The following is a 16,891-nucleotide window of genomic DNA, read 5'->3' on the forward strand; positions in this document are numbered from 1 at the left end:
ACCCAGAGACTGCCACTGTCCTCAGGGCCAGAAGCCTGTCCTCCCCATTAGTGACAACCCCACAACCCCTCTTTGTGCCCAGCATGGAGCTGACTGTGAAAGTTGCTCCTGAGTGGAAGGGGATTGTGTGGGAGGGAGATCACTCAACTACTCAGCTTTCTGTCCATCTTTCAGGCCCGGAGCAGCTGCTCTGGATCCTTGGACTCACCTGCTTTCCTGAGCCCCGACTTCCTTCTGCCAGAAGACCCCAAGGCCAAATCCCCCCAGTCTCTCCTCCATTTCCCTACTCCTACCAAGGTGCCAGGCCTGGAGCCCTGTCCCTCTACACCCTTCTCCCCTCTCGCCCCTTCACCTCTCATGATGCAAGAGGACTCCCTGTACCCACCCAGGTTTTCCTTCCCTAACACAGCCTCCCCTTCAGCAGTCTCCCCACTCCCCACCCCTGCCAACTTCCCCCCCACCCACCCTGGCACTGGCCCCTCCCCATCCCCTTTCCCCTTGGAGCTCCTTCCTTCAGGATACTCAGAGCCCTGCTGTGGGCCCCAATTTGCTGTGCCCCGTCCACGGCTCAAAAACAAGCCTCCCACACCGACCCCCCAGATGCGAAGGCCCAGCCCCCCAGCCTTGGCTGGGGGGTCCAACCCCTGTCTCACACAGCTGCTCACTGCTGGTAAGAGGGGCTCTAGGGAGAGGGAAGACAGGAAGTAGAGGTGATTAAAAGGGAGTTGGAAAAGAGGAGGAGTTAGAAGGGGCAGGGGCCACCACTTGGGAGCCCTGAGTGAGCTGTTAAAGGGCTGCCGAGAGAGGAGGCCAGGGTAGAAGTTGCGAGGAGGGAGGGGACAGTCGGGGCAGAAAGAACATGTAGTCGCCCCAAGAGTTAGTTTTGGCTGCTTGGGGCAGAGAAAGTTTCCCTAAGCCCAGCCTGGGAAATCTTGTGGACAGAGCAAAGGCAGGGGGCAGTAAGGACTGGCACTGGCCCAGGGGCTGGCTGGGATATCTCTCATGCCTCGCTGCTCATCCTCCCCTTCAGCCAAACCAGAGCAGATACTGGAAACAGCACTCCCCTCTGGCGCTGCCCTCAGGCCTTCGGGATCCTCGGTAAGAGTTGCCACTGGGGGGGCCAGTCTGCCCAGTTCTAGAGAGGGGGAGGGTACCCCGCTGATTCAGACCTCCAGACCCTTCTCCTCCTCTGTCCTCCAGAAGCCAGGACCTCCTGACTTTCCCTGTGCCTTCTACTCCCCACCCGTGGCTCAGCCTCAACCTCAACCCACCCTGACCCCTGTAACACTGGCTCCTCCTGGGCCCTTACTGGTACCCAAAGCAGAGCGGCTTTCACCTCCAGCACTCGGTGAGCATGGGGAGAGTAGATGAAGGTTGGTGCCAACGGAGGGGAAAAGAGTATACTTATTGAATAAATAAATGAATGAAAAAGTATTTAGTAAGCACTTACTTAGGCACTATGCTAAGTGCTAGGGATCCAGATAGAAAAAGCAAGGTAGGTCTGCCCTCAGGAAACTTAAATTCTAAGAAGAAAATAGCACAAAGAGGGAAGTAGTGGCCCAGGAGGGCCAGGGAAATCAGAGCTATAGTAAGGAAAGAATGGAGGAGAGTGGTAGGGAGAAAAGAAGCAGCGGATAGTGAAGGATGTAAGGGCGGGGAGAGGAGGCTCTATATCCAGATGCTGAGACTTGTGAGAATACTCTGAGCATGGCTGTCTTCTGGCTCCATGGTAGGGAATGAGCGGCGTCTATCTGCAGAGCTAGCCCCCATGCCAAGCCCAGTGGGTCTGGGCACACGGATCTCTCCCCCACAGCCCACTTTGGGCAGAGGACGGCCGGACAACAACAAGGTAGAGCTACCTCCCCATCCTGTCCACCCTTTCCTCTCCTCAAGCCTCCTTCCTCCCGACACCCTCCTGTTAACTCTGGCCCTTCTCCTACAGACTGAGAACCGGCGCATCACTCATATCTCAGCAGAGCAGAAGCGACGTTTCAATATCAAGCTGGGATTTGACACTCTACATGGGCTGGTGAGCACACTAAATGCCCAGCCCAGCCTCAAGGTGAGTGGGGCTCCTGCGGTGAGTAGTGCCCAACCTGGACACCCCAAGGAGGAAATGACAACCTAGGGAACTAATCTGTTCAAGGTCACACGAGGAATAAGTGTCCGAGGTGGCAGGTTGAGAACTCAGGTCCTCTAATGCCAGAGCCAGGTTTTTTTTCACCATCTCATTCTGCTTCCAATCTGCTGCCACACCTGATGTTTCTCCCTCCAAAATACCTCTCAAACCTGCCCCATCCTTGGCATTGGCATTGCCATGACCCTAGTGAAAATTTTCTTATTTCTAACCTGACCTACTATAATAGCCTCTTAGCTGTTCTCCCTGTTTTTGGTGCCTCCCATCTCCCATCCATTCATCCATCCATACATACATCCATCCATTCATCTATTCTTCCTCCCTTCCTTCCATCGCTTCCTCTATCCATCTTTCCTTCCTTCAGACTGCAGGCATCTTTAATCTCTGCCATGCACCTACTGAATTTCTAATTTGAATCATAGTTGTATACATGTCACTCCCCCCAGGTAAACAATTGAAAAATGCCATTAAGGTAGAGATGGTCCTCTTGAATTTTTGTATGTCCAGTGCCAGCATGGTACCTTGTACACAAGCTATGCTTAATAAATGTTTGTTTTCTTGAGCTGAGGAGAGGTGAGCCTCCTCCCCAGAGATTCCCCATGCTCCTAGAAGTTGCTCCAAGACCCCTTGCCTATTCCTTTGCCCCCTCCCCCAACCTCCAGGTGAGCAAGGCCACAACTCTGCAGAAGACAGCAGAATACATCATGATGCTGCAGCAGGAGCGGGCAGCCATGCAGGAAGAAGCCCAGCACCTTCGGGACCAGATCGAGGAGCTCAACACAGCCATCAAGTAGGGAAACTGGGAGCTCATTGGTAGGGTGGGAGAGGGAAGCTGGGAAGGACGGGAGAGATCATAAAGGTGCCCGGCCAGATGCCCTGTCCTCACCCCTTCTCCCCTTGGGGGACCTGCAGCCTCTGCCAACAGCAGCTGCCTGCCACGGGCGTGCCCATCACCCATCAGCGCTTCGACCAGATGAGGGACATGTTTGATGACTATGTCCGGTCTCGAACCCTGCACAACTGGAAATTCTGGGTTGTATCCTTTTCCAAGCAAAAAGAACATGTCCAGAGGGCTCTAGGGAAATGGCCCAGAACCAACTTCCAGGACTTGGAGGGGAGGAATGCCTGGTCCAAACCGATGGCTTCATCCAAGGGCCTGTGGAGAAGGATGTGGAGGGATATAGAACTCAGGGATTCTAGGCAGCAGGGATCCATCAGCCTCACCTGAAATATGACTGCCCCTAATCTATTACGTTATTTATTAATTAATCCATTGCTTAGGACGGTACCCAGCACATGTTAGGGGCTCGATAGATGTATGTTGACTCAAAGGAAGTAATGATAATAACTCTTATATAGTGCTTTAAGGTTTATCAAGCATTTTATGTATAGGCAAGCCAAAAGTCTTACTGCAGTTTTGTCTAAAACTGCACTGAAACTTCTGGGTCACTCTCTATGTTAGCTCATTTGTCCTCACAAAAACCCTGGGAGGCAGATACTATTATCAGTCCCATGTTACAGATGAGGGAATTGAAACTAAGGTTAAGTGACTTGTCCAGGGTCACACATCTAGTAAGTGTCTGAGGCAGGATTCCAACTCAGGTCTTCCTGACTCCCAAGTGCAGTATACTTTTCTCCTTTGATACAAAAAGAAATATGGATCAGGGACACCTGCATCCTCATCTACTCCTTTCCCCCCAACCGTGGGTCCCCAAGGATATGATAGAAGCGGATACCCTGGTTGGTGAGTGTCTCTCCTCCCTACTTTTTGCATTCTAATTTGAGACCTGTTTGTCTGTCCCCTCCTCCTCCCCATCATCATTATTTAATATTTCATATGGCATTTTCACAAAAATGCCAAGTGTTTTATAAACCTTAAAATATAAATTTTATTTATTGTTAATATTATTATTATAAACCTTAAAGCACTGTAAAATATGAGCTATGATGAACATCTCTAAACTTAGCTTTAATTCAATTCAATTAGGCAAGCATTTATTAAGCACTTACTGTGTGCCAGGCACTGTGGGCAAAATGAGAAATCCCTGCCCTCAAGTAGCTTACTGAATGCAAAAGGAGAGAAGCCTCCTTTCCTGTCTATTTCTCTTCAAGGACAGACCTTGGAGGGCCTTTGACTGTGGGTCATAATAATGAGAAAGGATCACAGGGTAATGGGAAAGCATCACAGGGCAACTCTCAGCATGAGGGGGAGAAAGCTGGTGGACTGAGAGGAACAGGAAGGTCCAAGGTTCTGGGTCTGTTAGAGTAGGCTAGACAGGGAACAGACAGAGGGGGAATCCTGTCTGGGATGCATCTTCCTTGACCCACTGGGCTGCCAGTTCAGTATCCTTATCCGGCCTTTGTTTGAATCCTTCAACGGGATGGTGTCCACAGCAAGTCTACACAGCTTACGCCAGACTTCACTGGCCTGGCTGGACCAGTACTGTTCTCTGCCTGCCCTGCGCCCTAGTATGTCATCCCCTTCTACAACTGCCAGTCAGCCAGCCATTTTCCCCTCCTCGCCTTCTTACCACCTCTACTCTCTTTATCCCACCTACCATGCTTCCCTGGATATCTCATAGCCCTCCATCCATCTTAGCCCTTTACCCCATCAGTGGGAATGTGGTGGAGGGCAAAATTCCAGTCTCCAGGACTCAGGGTCTTTGGTCTTAAGAAATCCCATGCCCACCTGTTTCTGACATAGACCAGCAGCCCAGAATGCCCCTTTTTCATCCTCCCCTCACACCCACAGGCAGGATGGGTACAAATGATCTGATGGGCAGCTGTCTCCTCTCTCACCAGCGGTACTGACATCCCTCCGTCAGCTGAGCACCTCTACCTGCATCCTGACCGACCCTGCACGAGTCCCTGAGCAGGCTGCTCGAGCCGTCACAGAGGGCAACCTCAGTAACCCCTCCTAGGGGCTTAGAGACTAGCCTGGCATGACCTAAGCTGTAGACCTCCATCCTCAGCAACTTGGGATTTCCCCCCACCCCACGCCACTGCTTCTCATCTGGGTGTGGGATCCAGAATCCTTCTATCATAGGGTGGGGGCAAGTATACCCAGGATTATAACATAGTAGCTGCACCAGCCTTGACAGAGGGGAAGCAGACCCCAAGGAGAAAGAGGGCTTTAGGGGACAGGAAGTATGGAGATAACCAACCTCCTTGTCTGGCCTCATGCCCTACACAGCATGGTAGATATTGTATTGTATTATATTGTATCCATGATACGGTGGCCACTAGTCATGGCGAAATTACAAGTGGGCATCTCACCAAGATGTCATTAATATATCCCGCTGTTCTCCCCTTGATCACCCCTTTTTCGCACCCCTCACTATACCCATGCCTCATTTCAGCCCCCAAATGGGAATCATCTTAGGGAAAGAGGTGAAGGTTAATTTGTATTGGGGGGGAAGGATGTGGGGAATCTGGTATCATGAGCCTTTAGCTGCCCCCAAGCAGCTGGGTAGTCCCTACCTCCCCAGGCTAGAAAGTTGGAGGGAGCCCTGACCACCTCAAACTGCCATCTCTCTCTCCCTGTGTCTACTCCAAGTAGGGCCAATGGAAGGGTGAATGATGGGAAGACAAAGCCTACTCCCTCATTTTACCTCTGAAGCACAGTTCTATACCTGGGGAAAAACACAGGACTTCAAGTCGGACATCCTGTGTTCCATTCCAGTTCTGCTCTGAACTTGCTGTGTGGATGAGTCTCTCGCTGTCTCTGAGCCTCAGTTTCCTCTGCTGTAAAATGAGGGTGCTGCATTAGAGGATATCCCACATGCTGGAGTTTGGGAGAGGCAGGGAGCAGAAAGAAGGGCATAGACTTGGGTAGGGTCCCCAGGACTCCAAAAGGAGGAGTGAGGACTAGGTATGGAGAGTCCTGTGCAGCTCACACGCCCTCTTTCTCTCTCCTGCTCCAATCCCAGGAAGGACAAGGATTTCCTTCTTTCCTTGTTCCCTCCCCTGTTGTTCTTCTGGTTCCTTAAATCTAAGTTGAGACCATCTCTGCCTGTCCAGGAGAGAGACCCTAGCTAAAGTCACAGGGGCCTCTCCTGCTCCCCACCCCCGTTCTCTACCCTGGCACTCATCCTCTATGGACTGCTCCCTGGGGCCAGGGTCAAGAGCCTAATGCCAGGAGGATTGGGCTAAGGAGACAAAACCAAGAGAGCTTGCCCAAACAATGCTCCTGATCATCAGAAGAGCAGCAGGCGTAGCAGGCATCTTTCTGGTGTGTGTGGATTTTCTGAAGAATTCTTACCGAATAAAAGAAAGAATCTGCCAAGACCTCGTTTGGCCTCCTGTTCAGTATTGGGTCAAGTGAGGGCTCTGATATTTAAAGCTGGCTGTACCCTAGCTTCCAGGAACCCTTTGACTTCCCACAAAATCATTTTTTTAGATTTAAATACGCCCCCTTGATGCATTTTGTCATTACATTCTAGTAGTTTCAGTCTTTCCCCAGACTGAACCCCGCCCTTGTCTGCTCTCTGAAGCAAAGCAAAGTCAGGCCTGGCCTTGTGAGACTGCCTGAGGACCCCAGTGGCTGCTGGCTGTTCCTTTTAGGGAAGTCACTATGACCTAGTTGGCAGACCAAGTGAGCACTGGACCTGGAGTCAGAAAGAAATGAGTGCAAATCCTGCTCTAGGCACTAGGACAGTCAATAAGTACCTTGACCAAGTCACCTAATCTCACTGGGCCTTGGTTTCCTCATCTGGAAAGTCAGAGAGTTGGACTTAATGACTCCTATGGTCTCTCACAGCCGTAGGTCGATGATCTTATCCCTTGACAATTAAAAAAAAACAAACAAGCAAAAACATTGATACAGTAACCACATCTGATAATGTATGTTGTCTGCCCCAGGAATATCCCACCTCCACTCTGAAGGAATAGGCATGTTTCATTATCTGTTCTCTAGGATTTTTACCAGTTTTCTAATTATTCAGGGTTTAACTTTACAGATTCTTTTTTTCCCGTTTGTGTACCATCACAGCTAATAATACTGCTAATCTGAAACAAGATGTGGCATAGATGGATGAATGAATAGATGTACAAATGGATAAAGCATTTTTAAAGACATACTATGTACCAGGCACTGTACTAAGGACTGAGGATACAAATATATGTAAACAAGATCATCCCTGCCCTCAAAGACCTTACATTCTAATGTAAAAAAGACACATAGCAATGCTGGTAAGGTCGGGGGGGGGGGGGGGGGGGGGATGGGGGAGGGGGAGCCAGGAAGGAGAGGGTCCTTCCTAAAATGGTGATCCCAGGGTGAAAGTCACCAGTAAGGAAAGGAGAGTTCCAAGGCAGAAGTTTCCTATGGTGACATTCCAGCAGGGCAGGAAGAGAGGGTGGATTTCTGGGAAAGTCAAAAGTTATAATAGTAGGAAAGGTTCTATCAAGCTGGAAAGACTAAGAGAATGGTTTCTGAAATGTCAAATGAGTCTGGGAATGCTGGGTTGGGGGGAGCGGAGGAGAGTGTATTCCACTAGCTCCAAAGCTGTGCTTGTCCCTTGGTGGTTTTCATCAAACCCCTCCTGGTATCATGTACCTACAGGCGCTTCCTATTACCAATCCTATTTATTCTACTACCCTCTGTATTCGTCTTTCACCACCCCATCCCACCCCCAGCATCGGATTTGCAGATTTTGTCATCTGCAAATTTCATAGCCCCATCATTTATCCATCCAAGTCATCAGTAAAAATGTTGAACAGAACAGGACCGTGATCAGGTCCCATTAGTTTGCTAGGGATCCATTAGTTACTACTTTGAGTTAGTAAGTTCCAATCTCTTGTCCGCATGAACTTCTTGGAAACTGCCAAATGCCCTACTGAAATCGAGTACATGGTACCTCTCAATTTGTATGGTCCTTCTGTCCCCCAAAAAGCAGAAGTTTTACCGACGTTACTTGTTCTTAATAAACAGGCTGATTTATAATTACCTCTTTCTCTTCCTATGTGCTTACCAACTCTCACTTTAGGAGTAATTCTAGAATTTTAAAAAGTTTTTGCACAAACAAAACCAATGCATCTAACTTTATAAGCAAACCAAAAAATGAGAGGAAATTTTTGTAACAAGTTTCTCTGATAAAGTTCTTATTTCTAAAATATACAAATTTGGCTGTGTTTACCCTGTGACCTGGACCACTCCTAGATCTGTATCCCAAAGAGATCAAAGAAAGAGGAAAAGGGCCTCTATGTATAAATATATGTATATTTATAATAGCTCTTTTTGTGGTGGCAAAAAATTGGGGACTGAGAAGGTGCCCATCAATTGAGAATGCTGAACAAGTTACGTTCTGCGATTGTGATGAAGAACCATTGTACTGTGAGAAATGACAAGGGTGTCCTGGGAAAAACCTGGAAACGGATGGAAAGCAAAGGGAGCAGAAGCAGGAGACCACTAATATTGGAACAGGAATATGGTCATGCTAATCAACTGTGAAAGACTTAGCAATTCTGAGCAACACAATGATCCACCACAATTCCAAAGGACTTGTGATGAAACATGCTACCCACTTCTTAATAAACTCAGAGTACAACTTGTTTTTAAATTTTATTTTTAATTCAGGGTATAAATTGAAGCATATTTTCTTCTCTCTTTCCCTCCTTTCCTTCCTTGTGCATAACTATACATTTTTGAAATTGGGTAGCTAGGTGGTGCAGTGGATAGAGCACTAGTGCAGGAGTCAGGAGGATCTGAGTTCAAATGTCACCTCAGACACTTGACACTCACTAGCTGTGTGACCTTGGGCAAGTCACTTAACCCCAATTGCCTCATCCTGGGTCATCTTCAGTCATCCTGATGAATTTCTGGTCACTGGATTCAGATGGCTTCTGAAGGAAAAGTGAGGCTGGTGGCCTGCACAGCCGTCTCTCACTCAAAACAAAGTCAAGGGCTAGTCATGTCATTATTTCTCTGATGGCATGGTCTTCTTCGGCAACGAAGGACAAACACACACACACACACACACACACACAGACACACACACAGACACACACACACCCCAGGAAACAAAGTCAGTCTTACAGGCCTGGAGTTTGAAGAATCTACCTTCTCCTTTTTAAAAATCTGGACATTCACCCATCTCCAAATACGTAGCACCTATCCTGTCTCCCACAATTTTTCATAGATCATAATAGCTGATGCATATGTAGTAGCTGATGTGTGTGCAGGGCATCTAGGTGGCACAGTGGATAGAGTGCCATGCCTAGAGTGAGGAAGACTCATCTTCATGGTTCAAATCTGGCTTCAGACACTTACAAGCTGTGTAACCCTGGGCAAGTCACTTCACCCTGTTGACCTCAGCTCTTCATCTGTAAAAGGAGTTGGAGAAAGAAATGACAAACTAATGTGGCATCTTTGCCAAGAAAACCCCAAGTGGAATGATGAAGAGTTGGACACAACTGAACAAAAACAAAATGCAGGTTTTAAAGTTTGAGAGGCCCTTTGCATATAATATCTCATTGATATTCAAAATAACCCTGCAGGTAGATCTTATTTTCCCAATTTTATAGATAAGAAAACTAAGGCTGAGAGGCTGTGACTTTCTCAGAGACTAGTAAGTGATTAGAGTGGGATTTAAACTGAAGCCTTCCCAAGTCTAAATCCAGTTTCCCACCCACTATGCCACAATGTCCAATAATCAGACATCAGTTCAGCAGTCATATATCCAAGGTTTTGGGGGTTTTTTGGTACCCTGAAATATTGCTTTGGGTCAGGTTATTTGAATTTACTGGGTTCCTTTTTTATCCTCTCCCTTAACGTGGCTTTCAGTTACCTTTTCAACATCCAATCAGGCATTGTTCTATCCTCAAAATGTCTTTTTGGGGGTGCCCTCATTTCCATTGCCACCATCTTGGTACAGAATCCTATCACATCACAACTGGGCCACTGCAAGAGTTTCCTAAGCAACCTTCCCACCTTTAGTGCCTCCCTTTCCATTCCACCTGTGTACCCCTGCCAGAATAATTTGGTGAAGCATGGATTTTATAATCACTGCTACTCTGCCAAAAACCAATCAATGACTATCTACTGCCCCAGTCAAGTTGCCTCTGAGTGAGGGAAATGCCAGCTTCCCTAGAAGTGCAGAGTAGAAGGAAGTGAAAGTTGCCCGGCTTGCTTTTAGGGTTCCTCCCTCAAAACTGGCTGGCTGGCTGGCTGTCCTTGGAGGGAGCCCTTCCAAAGGAAAGGGGTGGCTCCAGTTGGTAAAGCCTGAGAGTGCAGGAGGAAGATAGGAGTGGATATGACTCTACCTGGGAACCCTGACCCTATTCTCAGTGCCTAGTCTGGACCTTGAAAGTTCTCAGTTCAGCTTCAGCACCCCCATCTCTACATCAGGATCAACCCTGGCTCTGGGAGGGGACCGGCAACAGAGAATGAAAGTCTGTGTAACTATCATAGCCAAAAGGTCTGAAGTGATCTGCTTCCTCCCAGCCAAACCAGTTATATACTGATAAGGCTACTAAAAACTCACATGTCCACAGTCTTTAAAGACTTACACTATACTAGCATCCCAACAACCCTCTCAAGGTTTATTCCCGTTATATACATCACCCAGTCAACCAAAAAGTACATATTCATAAAGTTCTTACTGTGTGCCCTAGGGATACAAAGACTGAAACAATCCCTACTCTCAAAAAGTTTACATTCTATGAGTGGAGCTTTTTTCAACCCACAACTACTGAGTAGTGGGAAAAGAAAAGAAGGATAAATCACACTAAGCAGTGTAGTACAATGGGATGGGGGCTGGATTTGATATCTAAGGACCTGGGTTCAAATCCCAGTTCTGCCACTTGATACCAGCATGACGTTGGGCAACTCATCTAACCTCTCTAGTCCTCAACTTTCTCATTTGTAAAATGAGGGGATGACATAAGACCTTTCTAAGGTAACTTTTATCTCCTAAGAATGATGCAGAATGGTTGGGCAGAACAGGAAAACACTATACACAATAACGACAGCAAGGTAAAGCTAAAGTAACAAAATGGTCAAAACTGAAACTATAATGGCCAAGCTTGGCCCCAAAGTAGAGCAAAGAGAATTCACCTCTGCTCTTCTTTATAAAGGTGAGAGAAAAAGGGGAGAAGGGAGAGGAAGGGAAGAGAGGAAAAGGGGCAAGAAGGGAATAATCACTTATGTAGTGCCTGCTGTGTGCCAGGTAGTATGCAAAATGTTTTGTTTTGTTTTACCAATATTATCTCATTTGATCCTTACAACAACCCTGGAAGGCATATGCTAATATTATCTCTATTTTACAGCTGAGGAAACTCAAGCTGAGGTTAAGTGACTCTCCCAAAGTCAACAGGCTAGTGTCTGAGGCTGCATTTGAACTCAAGGCTTCCTTATTCTAGGAACGGGACTCTCTATCACTGTATCACTCAGCTACCTGGATCCTGGCAAATGCAGAATCGGCCCACAGGCTACACAAAGATAAAAGGTTTTAAATTTTTTTTATTGAAAAAGTAAGAGATAAAAAGTTTTTTACACAAGAAGTAACATCTCTAAAATAAAAGAATGATTTAAGGAGAAATTCTTGCATTATATACATCAGCTAAAGATCTGCCATTCAGAAGCTATAAGGAAGTGGTGCCCATCTGCAATGATTATGATGCACGCTCCTAAATGGAGCACAGGGCAAAGGCCATCCATAGATGATTTATGAAAGAGTAAACGCAAAGTGGGAACAACCGCATGAAACAATGACGGAAATCCTTAGTAATTACATCAATGCAAATCCAGAGAACCTTAAGATTCCATTTAACATCTACCAAGATGGCAAAAATAACAAAACTCAATATTGGTGATAACGTTGAACTCAGAGGGGGCAGAATTCAGACAGACAGAATAAAAGTGTTTTTTAAACGTGTTTATTACTTTGAGGAGTTCTATCTTGTTAAATGCTAAGGCTTTTATGGAGGATGTTATTCCTTGTGTTCATAGAATTGGAGCTCCAGAGTTGGAAGGAAACTTAGATGCCATCTGGTCCAATTCCTCATTTTATGAATGAGGAAACCGATGTGAGAAAAGTTAAGTGACATCCAAATATACATAGGAAGTTGGTGTTAAGAGGTAGGATCTGACCCCAGCTCCCCTGGTCCCTGAGCCAGTGCTCTCAAATGTACCACACTGCCTTGTATATTTGTTTTTCCCAGTTGAATTCTTAATGAGAGAGACAGCAGACACACACACACACACACACACACACAGTCAGTAACCTGACAATTTGTCTTTTCATATAAATGTGGTTAACCATTTTATTGCTGATTTATGTGTTCCATTACTCAAATGCAACAGAGAAATACAATGGGGAAAATGCCTGGGGGAAAGAGAGAAAGAAATAGATTTTATAAATGCAATATATAGTAAGCATGGCAGTTTTCCTGGTTAGGGGCTCGAAGCTTTAGAAAGAGAATGGTTGATTCTGTTTTACAACTTGTCAAAGTGAAAAAAAAACCCACATACGGATCTCTCTGGACAAATAAATCACCAGCTTTGGTGAAGAGGAGATGGTGATGAGCCCGGACTGGTATGAGGACAAGCTTGGGCCATTCTTTCTTCTGTTTTCCCACAAATGGTTTTAAAGGAAAACAAATCCCCCAGAGGAGTGGATTGAGGCTACAAAGAAAGTCATAGCTGAGCAGAAGAACCAGGCCTGACCTCTATAGAGAAACAAGGAACTGTGAGGGAGTAACCAACTCCTTACCGGCCCGGTACAGCACCACATTCACAGCACTGACAGCTAAACTTATTTGTATACAGGTTGTTTCTACCCCTAAAATGCAAACTGAGGACAGAGACTGTTTCATTCTTTGTATACTCAGCCCCCTTGCACAGTACTAGGCACATAGTAGATAATAAATGTGTGCTAATGTCACTTCCAGTTATAGCCAAAGAGAAGCCCAGTATTCCCTCATAAGCTCCTGAAAATATATGAAAAGGACCCCAGAAAGATTAATAATAAATGTTTTTAAAAAGCAGAAGTGAGCTCCTTCATCTAATCCATGACAGCACAAAAGGACAGTCAGAAGCTGGCAGAGACAGGTACAGAGATCTCACCAGGGCCACTGGGATGAGCTCAGGTAATCAGAGCAGCAAAGTGAGGGAAAGGGGTCACTCTGGGCAGACCAGAATGAACCCCCTTCACCAGGCCAGAAGCTGGCAGAGCCACTGAGAGGAGGAGCCCCACCAGGGAAGCCAGCAGAGTACTAACATATGCACCAGAAGCTAGTGCTCTGAATAAAAGTGTCCTCAACCAGGGCCAGCTCAAATTATCAGGTGCTTGAAGCCTGGTCCCTGCCTTGGCTTATGAGAATAGAACAGGGGCTAGAACCGGTCTTAACATCACTCCACAAGAAGACAGTAGCTGGCTGCACACTCTTCAGAGCCCTAAGAGCCAGAAAAGGAGATAAGGTCCACAGAGAGCACGGACAAGTTCTGGGAGGGTTGTGTAGGGGCCCCAAGACCAAACTAGTGTCCAGCATCTCGGCATAATATCATGTAAAGGTCATACAAAGTAAAAGAGAAGAGCAGTGAAAAACAAAATCTGATTCCAAGAGATCAGACCCCCAGAAGACTGAAAAGGAAGGCAGAGAGGGAGGCAGAGGCCAAGGTCTAAGTCATTTCTCACACCACGTAAATAGGCAGAGGCAGGAGCACCCAGCCAAACTCCCTGATGAAGCAGAAGAAGGTGACAGAATGGATCAGAAAGAAACGCAGAGACAGAGTTAAAATGAAAGACTGACTAGAGCAGATTTTACTGTGTTTCAGGAAAACTCAAAAAAGCAGGGGCGGCCATCATGATCTCAGACAAAGCAACAGTAAAAAAGAGATATGCTTAAAAGAGATAAGCAAGGGCATCATATTATGTTCATTGTCGTTATACAATGAAATATCAATATATAATATATATGTACCAAATGGCACAGCATCTAAGTGTGTGAGGCAGCCAGGGGGCGCCACGGAGCACAGGACCTGAAGTCAAGAAGACTCCAGTTCAAATCCGACCTCAGACACTAGCTGTGTGGCCCTGTCCAGTTCAGTTTCCTCATCTACAAAGTGGGAATAATCATAGCACCTACTTCCCAGGTTGTTTACAAGGATCACAGGGGATAATGAGTGTAAAGCTCCCAGCACGTAGCAAGTGCTATGTAAATGTTAGCTATCATGGTTGTTGCTGTTACAACTGCTTGAAGAAAAAGTTAATACCACAAGGACAAAGACAGCAGAATTATAAAAGTTTTTGTTGTTCAGACAGGTGTGACTCTACATGACTCCATTTAGGTTTTCTTGGCAGAGATACTGGAGTGGTTTCTCATTTTCTTCTCCAGCTCATTTTATAGATGAGGAAACTGAGGCAAACAGGGTTAAATGACTTGCCCAGGGTCATACAGCTAGTAAGTGTCTGAGGCAGATTGGAACCCAGGAAAATGACTCTATCTGGCCCTCTATCCACTGAGTCAGTTTGTTGACCCATCATAAAAGTTGGGGAACTCAATGCACCTCTTTCGGATCTAGACAAGTCTAACAAAAATATAAATAAGAAATAAATTAAGGGCCAGAATAGCATTATAGAAGTTGGATATGATAAATTTCGAGTGATTAGTAAAGAAGAATAAAATGTAATATATGTGTGAGTGTATCTGTGTATACACATACATATCATACATATAAGATACATATATACATACATATATAAAATATACATATAAATACACACAAAACATATATGCATATAGATATATGTATATGTACACATAATACACACAAAACATGAATGTGTATATATACATGCACATAAAATATAATACATGTGTGGGTATGTCTGTATATACACATATGTATCAGCTGTGTGTGAAACCTTTATGAAAACAAACAAACCTGACCATTTGTTAGGCATAAAACAAATGCCAAAAGCAATCCTATGAAATCCATCCTTTACTGACTACGATCAAATAAAAATTATAATCTATAAAAGGCCTTATAAGGAAGTATCAAAATTTAGGTAGAGACTAAATAATTTAATTCTGAGAAATTGATGAATCAAAGGAAAAATCACAGATACAATACATAACTTCATAAAATGATAACAATGAGACTTCACACCAAAATTTATGGGATACAACCAAAGCAGTACTTAGGAAAAGTTTCTGTCTTTCTACATACTTTCAACAATGAAAGAAAGAACAGATCAATGAATTAGGTATGCAAATAAAAGACTAGAAAAGTAACAAATCAAATAATCTATCTACACATGCAAAAAAATCTGAAAATCAAAAAAGAAATAAAACAGTAAAAAACCCTACTGAAATAAGTGCAACTAAGAGCTACAAAAAAAATACTCAGATTATCAGAATAGAGAATTCAAATAATACAGTCTTAGGAAAAAAAATTGAACTCCCATAAATGAATCCCCAAAGGAAAAAAAAAAGACAAGATGGACTTATGAGTGAATTCTATCACTGAAAGAATCATTAACTTCTTCAATTTTACATAAATTGTTTGCAAAACTAGGCAAATAAAGAATCTTACTGAACTCTTTCTTTGAGATAAATATGGTCCTGAAATGTAAACCAGGAAAAAATAAGTTAGGGGAAGAAACAACAGGTCAGTATCTCAAACGAATATTAATGCAAAAACATTAAATAAAATTTTAGCAAAGAGGTTACAATAATGTATTAAAAAGGTTACACTGTGACCAGATTGGGTTTATGCCAGAAATACAAGATTGCTTCAATGTCAGGAAAACCACAAACGTAACAGATCACAAAAATAACTTAAAATTTTTTTAAATATTTGATTTTAATCTTTGATTATATCAATAGCTGCAGAAAAAGGTGGTTTGTTTTTTTTTTGAGGGGGGAAGGCAAGGCAATTGGGGTTGACTTGCCCAAGGTCACACAGCTAATAAGTATGTCAAATGCCTGAGGTCAAATTTGAACTCAGGTCCTCCTGAGTCACCACCTAGCTGACTCTTTCCTCTTTTATGCAACCAACACTAAAAAGCATAGCGATAACTTGACCTTTTCTTAATACGGTGAATAATATCACTCTCAAATCAAGAGCTACCATCATCTATAATGAAGAAACACTAGAGACCACTCTAATAAGATCTGGGTAAAATAAGATTGCACATTATCACATTACTATTCTATATAGTTTTCTAGAAGCTATAGCTATAAGAAAAGAAAAAAGAAATTAAAGAGAAAAGCATGGCAAAGAATAGAATTATAGCTTTTGCAAAGGATATAATGATTTTATTAGAAAACTAATGATTTAACTTTTAGAAAATAGAAACATTTGATAACCTCAGTAAAGTAACATGGTATAAAAATAAACTCACAAAAAGTCATTAGCCTTTCTGTACATTACAAAGAAACCCAGCAGGAAAAAAAAATAGAACCTAAAGAAGAGTCCATCAATCGGTAACAGCTGAGCACATTGTAGTATGTGAATGTGATAGACTACTAATATATTTTAAGAAATGACAAATGAGACAGTTTCAGAGAAACCTGGGAAGACTTGTATGAACTGATGCAGAGTTAAGAGGGAGAACCACTTCTATGATTTTTAGAGACAGTTCAGTGATGCAGTGGATAGAGGGCTGGGCTTGAAATCACAAACAAAAGTCTTACCTTAGAACCTACTAGCTGTGTGGCCTTGAGCAAGTCACTTAACCTCTGAGTCTCACTTTCCTCATCTGTAAAACAGGATCACAAAAACTTTACAGGGCTGTGAGAATTTAATGAACT

General features: G+C 44.4%; 1 protein-coding gene across 4 annotated transcripts in view; it reads left to right on the forward strand.

The window, feature by feature from the left end:
• The window catches only part of MLXIPL (MLX interacting protein like), a 55,106-nt gene extending 48,682 nt beyond the window's left edge, over positions 1-6,424 (forward strand). For 3 of the 4 annotated variants that reach the window (XM_072640219.1, XM_072640216.1, XM_072640218.1), the window contains 9 exons: positions 175-670; positions 1,031-1,098; positions 1,201-1,348; positions 1,734-1,849; positions 1,943-2,062; positions 2,800-2,927; positions 3,050-3,173; positions 4,477-4,606; positions 4,940-6,424. In XM_072640219.1, the coding sequence (XP_072496320.1) occupies positions 175-670; positions 1,031-1,098; positions 1,201-1,348; positions 1,734-1,849; positions 1,943-2,062; positions 2,800-2,927; positions 3,050-3,173; positions 4,477-4,606; positions 4,940-5,058 (1,449 nt within the window). In that variant the 3' untranslated portion in view covers positions 5,059-6,424. The remainder of the gene's footprint in view (positions 1-174; positions 671-1,030; positions 1,099-1,200; positions 1,349-1,733; positions 1,850-1,942; positions 2,063-2,799; positions 2,928-3,049; positions 3,174-4,476; positions 4,607-4,939) is intronic. The other variant, XM_072640217.1, reaches the window with a different exon arrangement.
• Positions 6,425-16,891: the final 10,467 nt, after the last annotated feature.

The sequence above is a fragment of the Notamacropus eugenii genome, chromosome 2, assembly GCF_028372415.1.
Source record: "Notamacropus eugenii isolate mMacEug1 chromosome 2, mMacEug1.pri_v2, whole genome shotgun sequence".
NCBI classification, from domain to species: Eukaryota; Metazoa; Chordata; class Mammalia; order Diprotodontia; family Macropodidae; genus Notamacropus; species Notamacropus eugenii.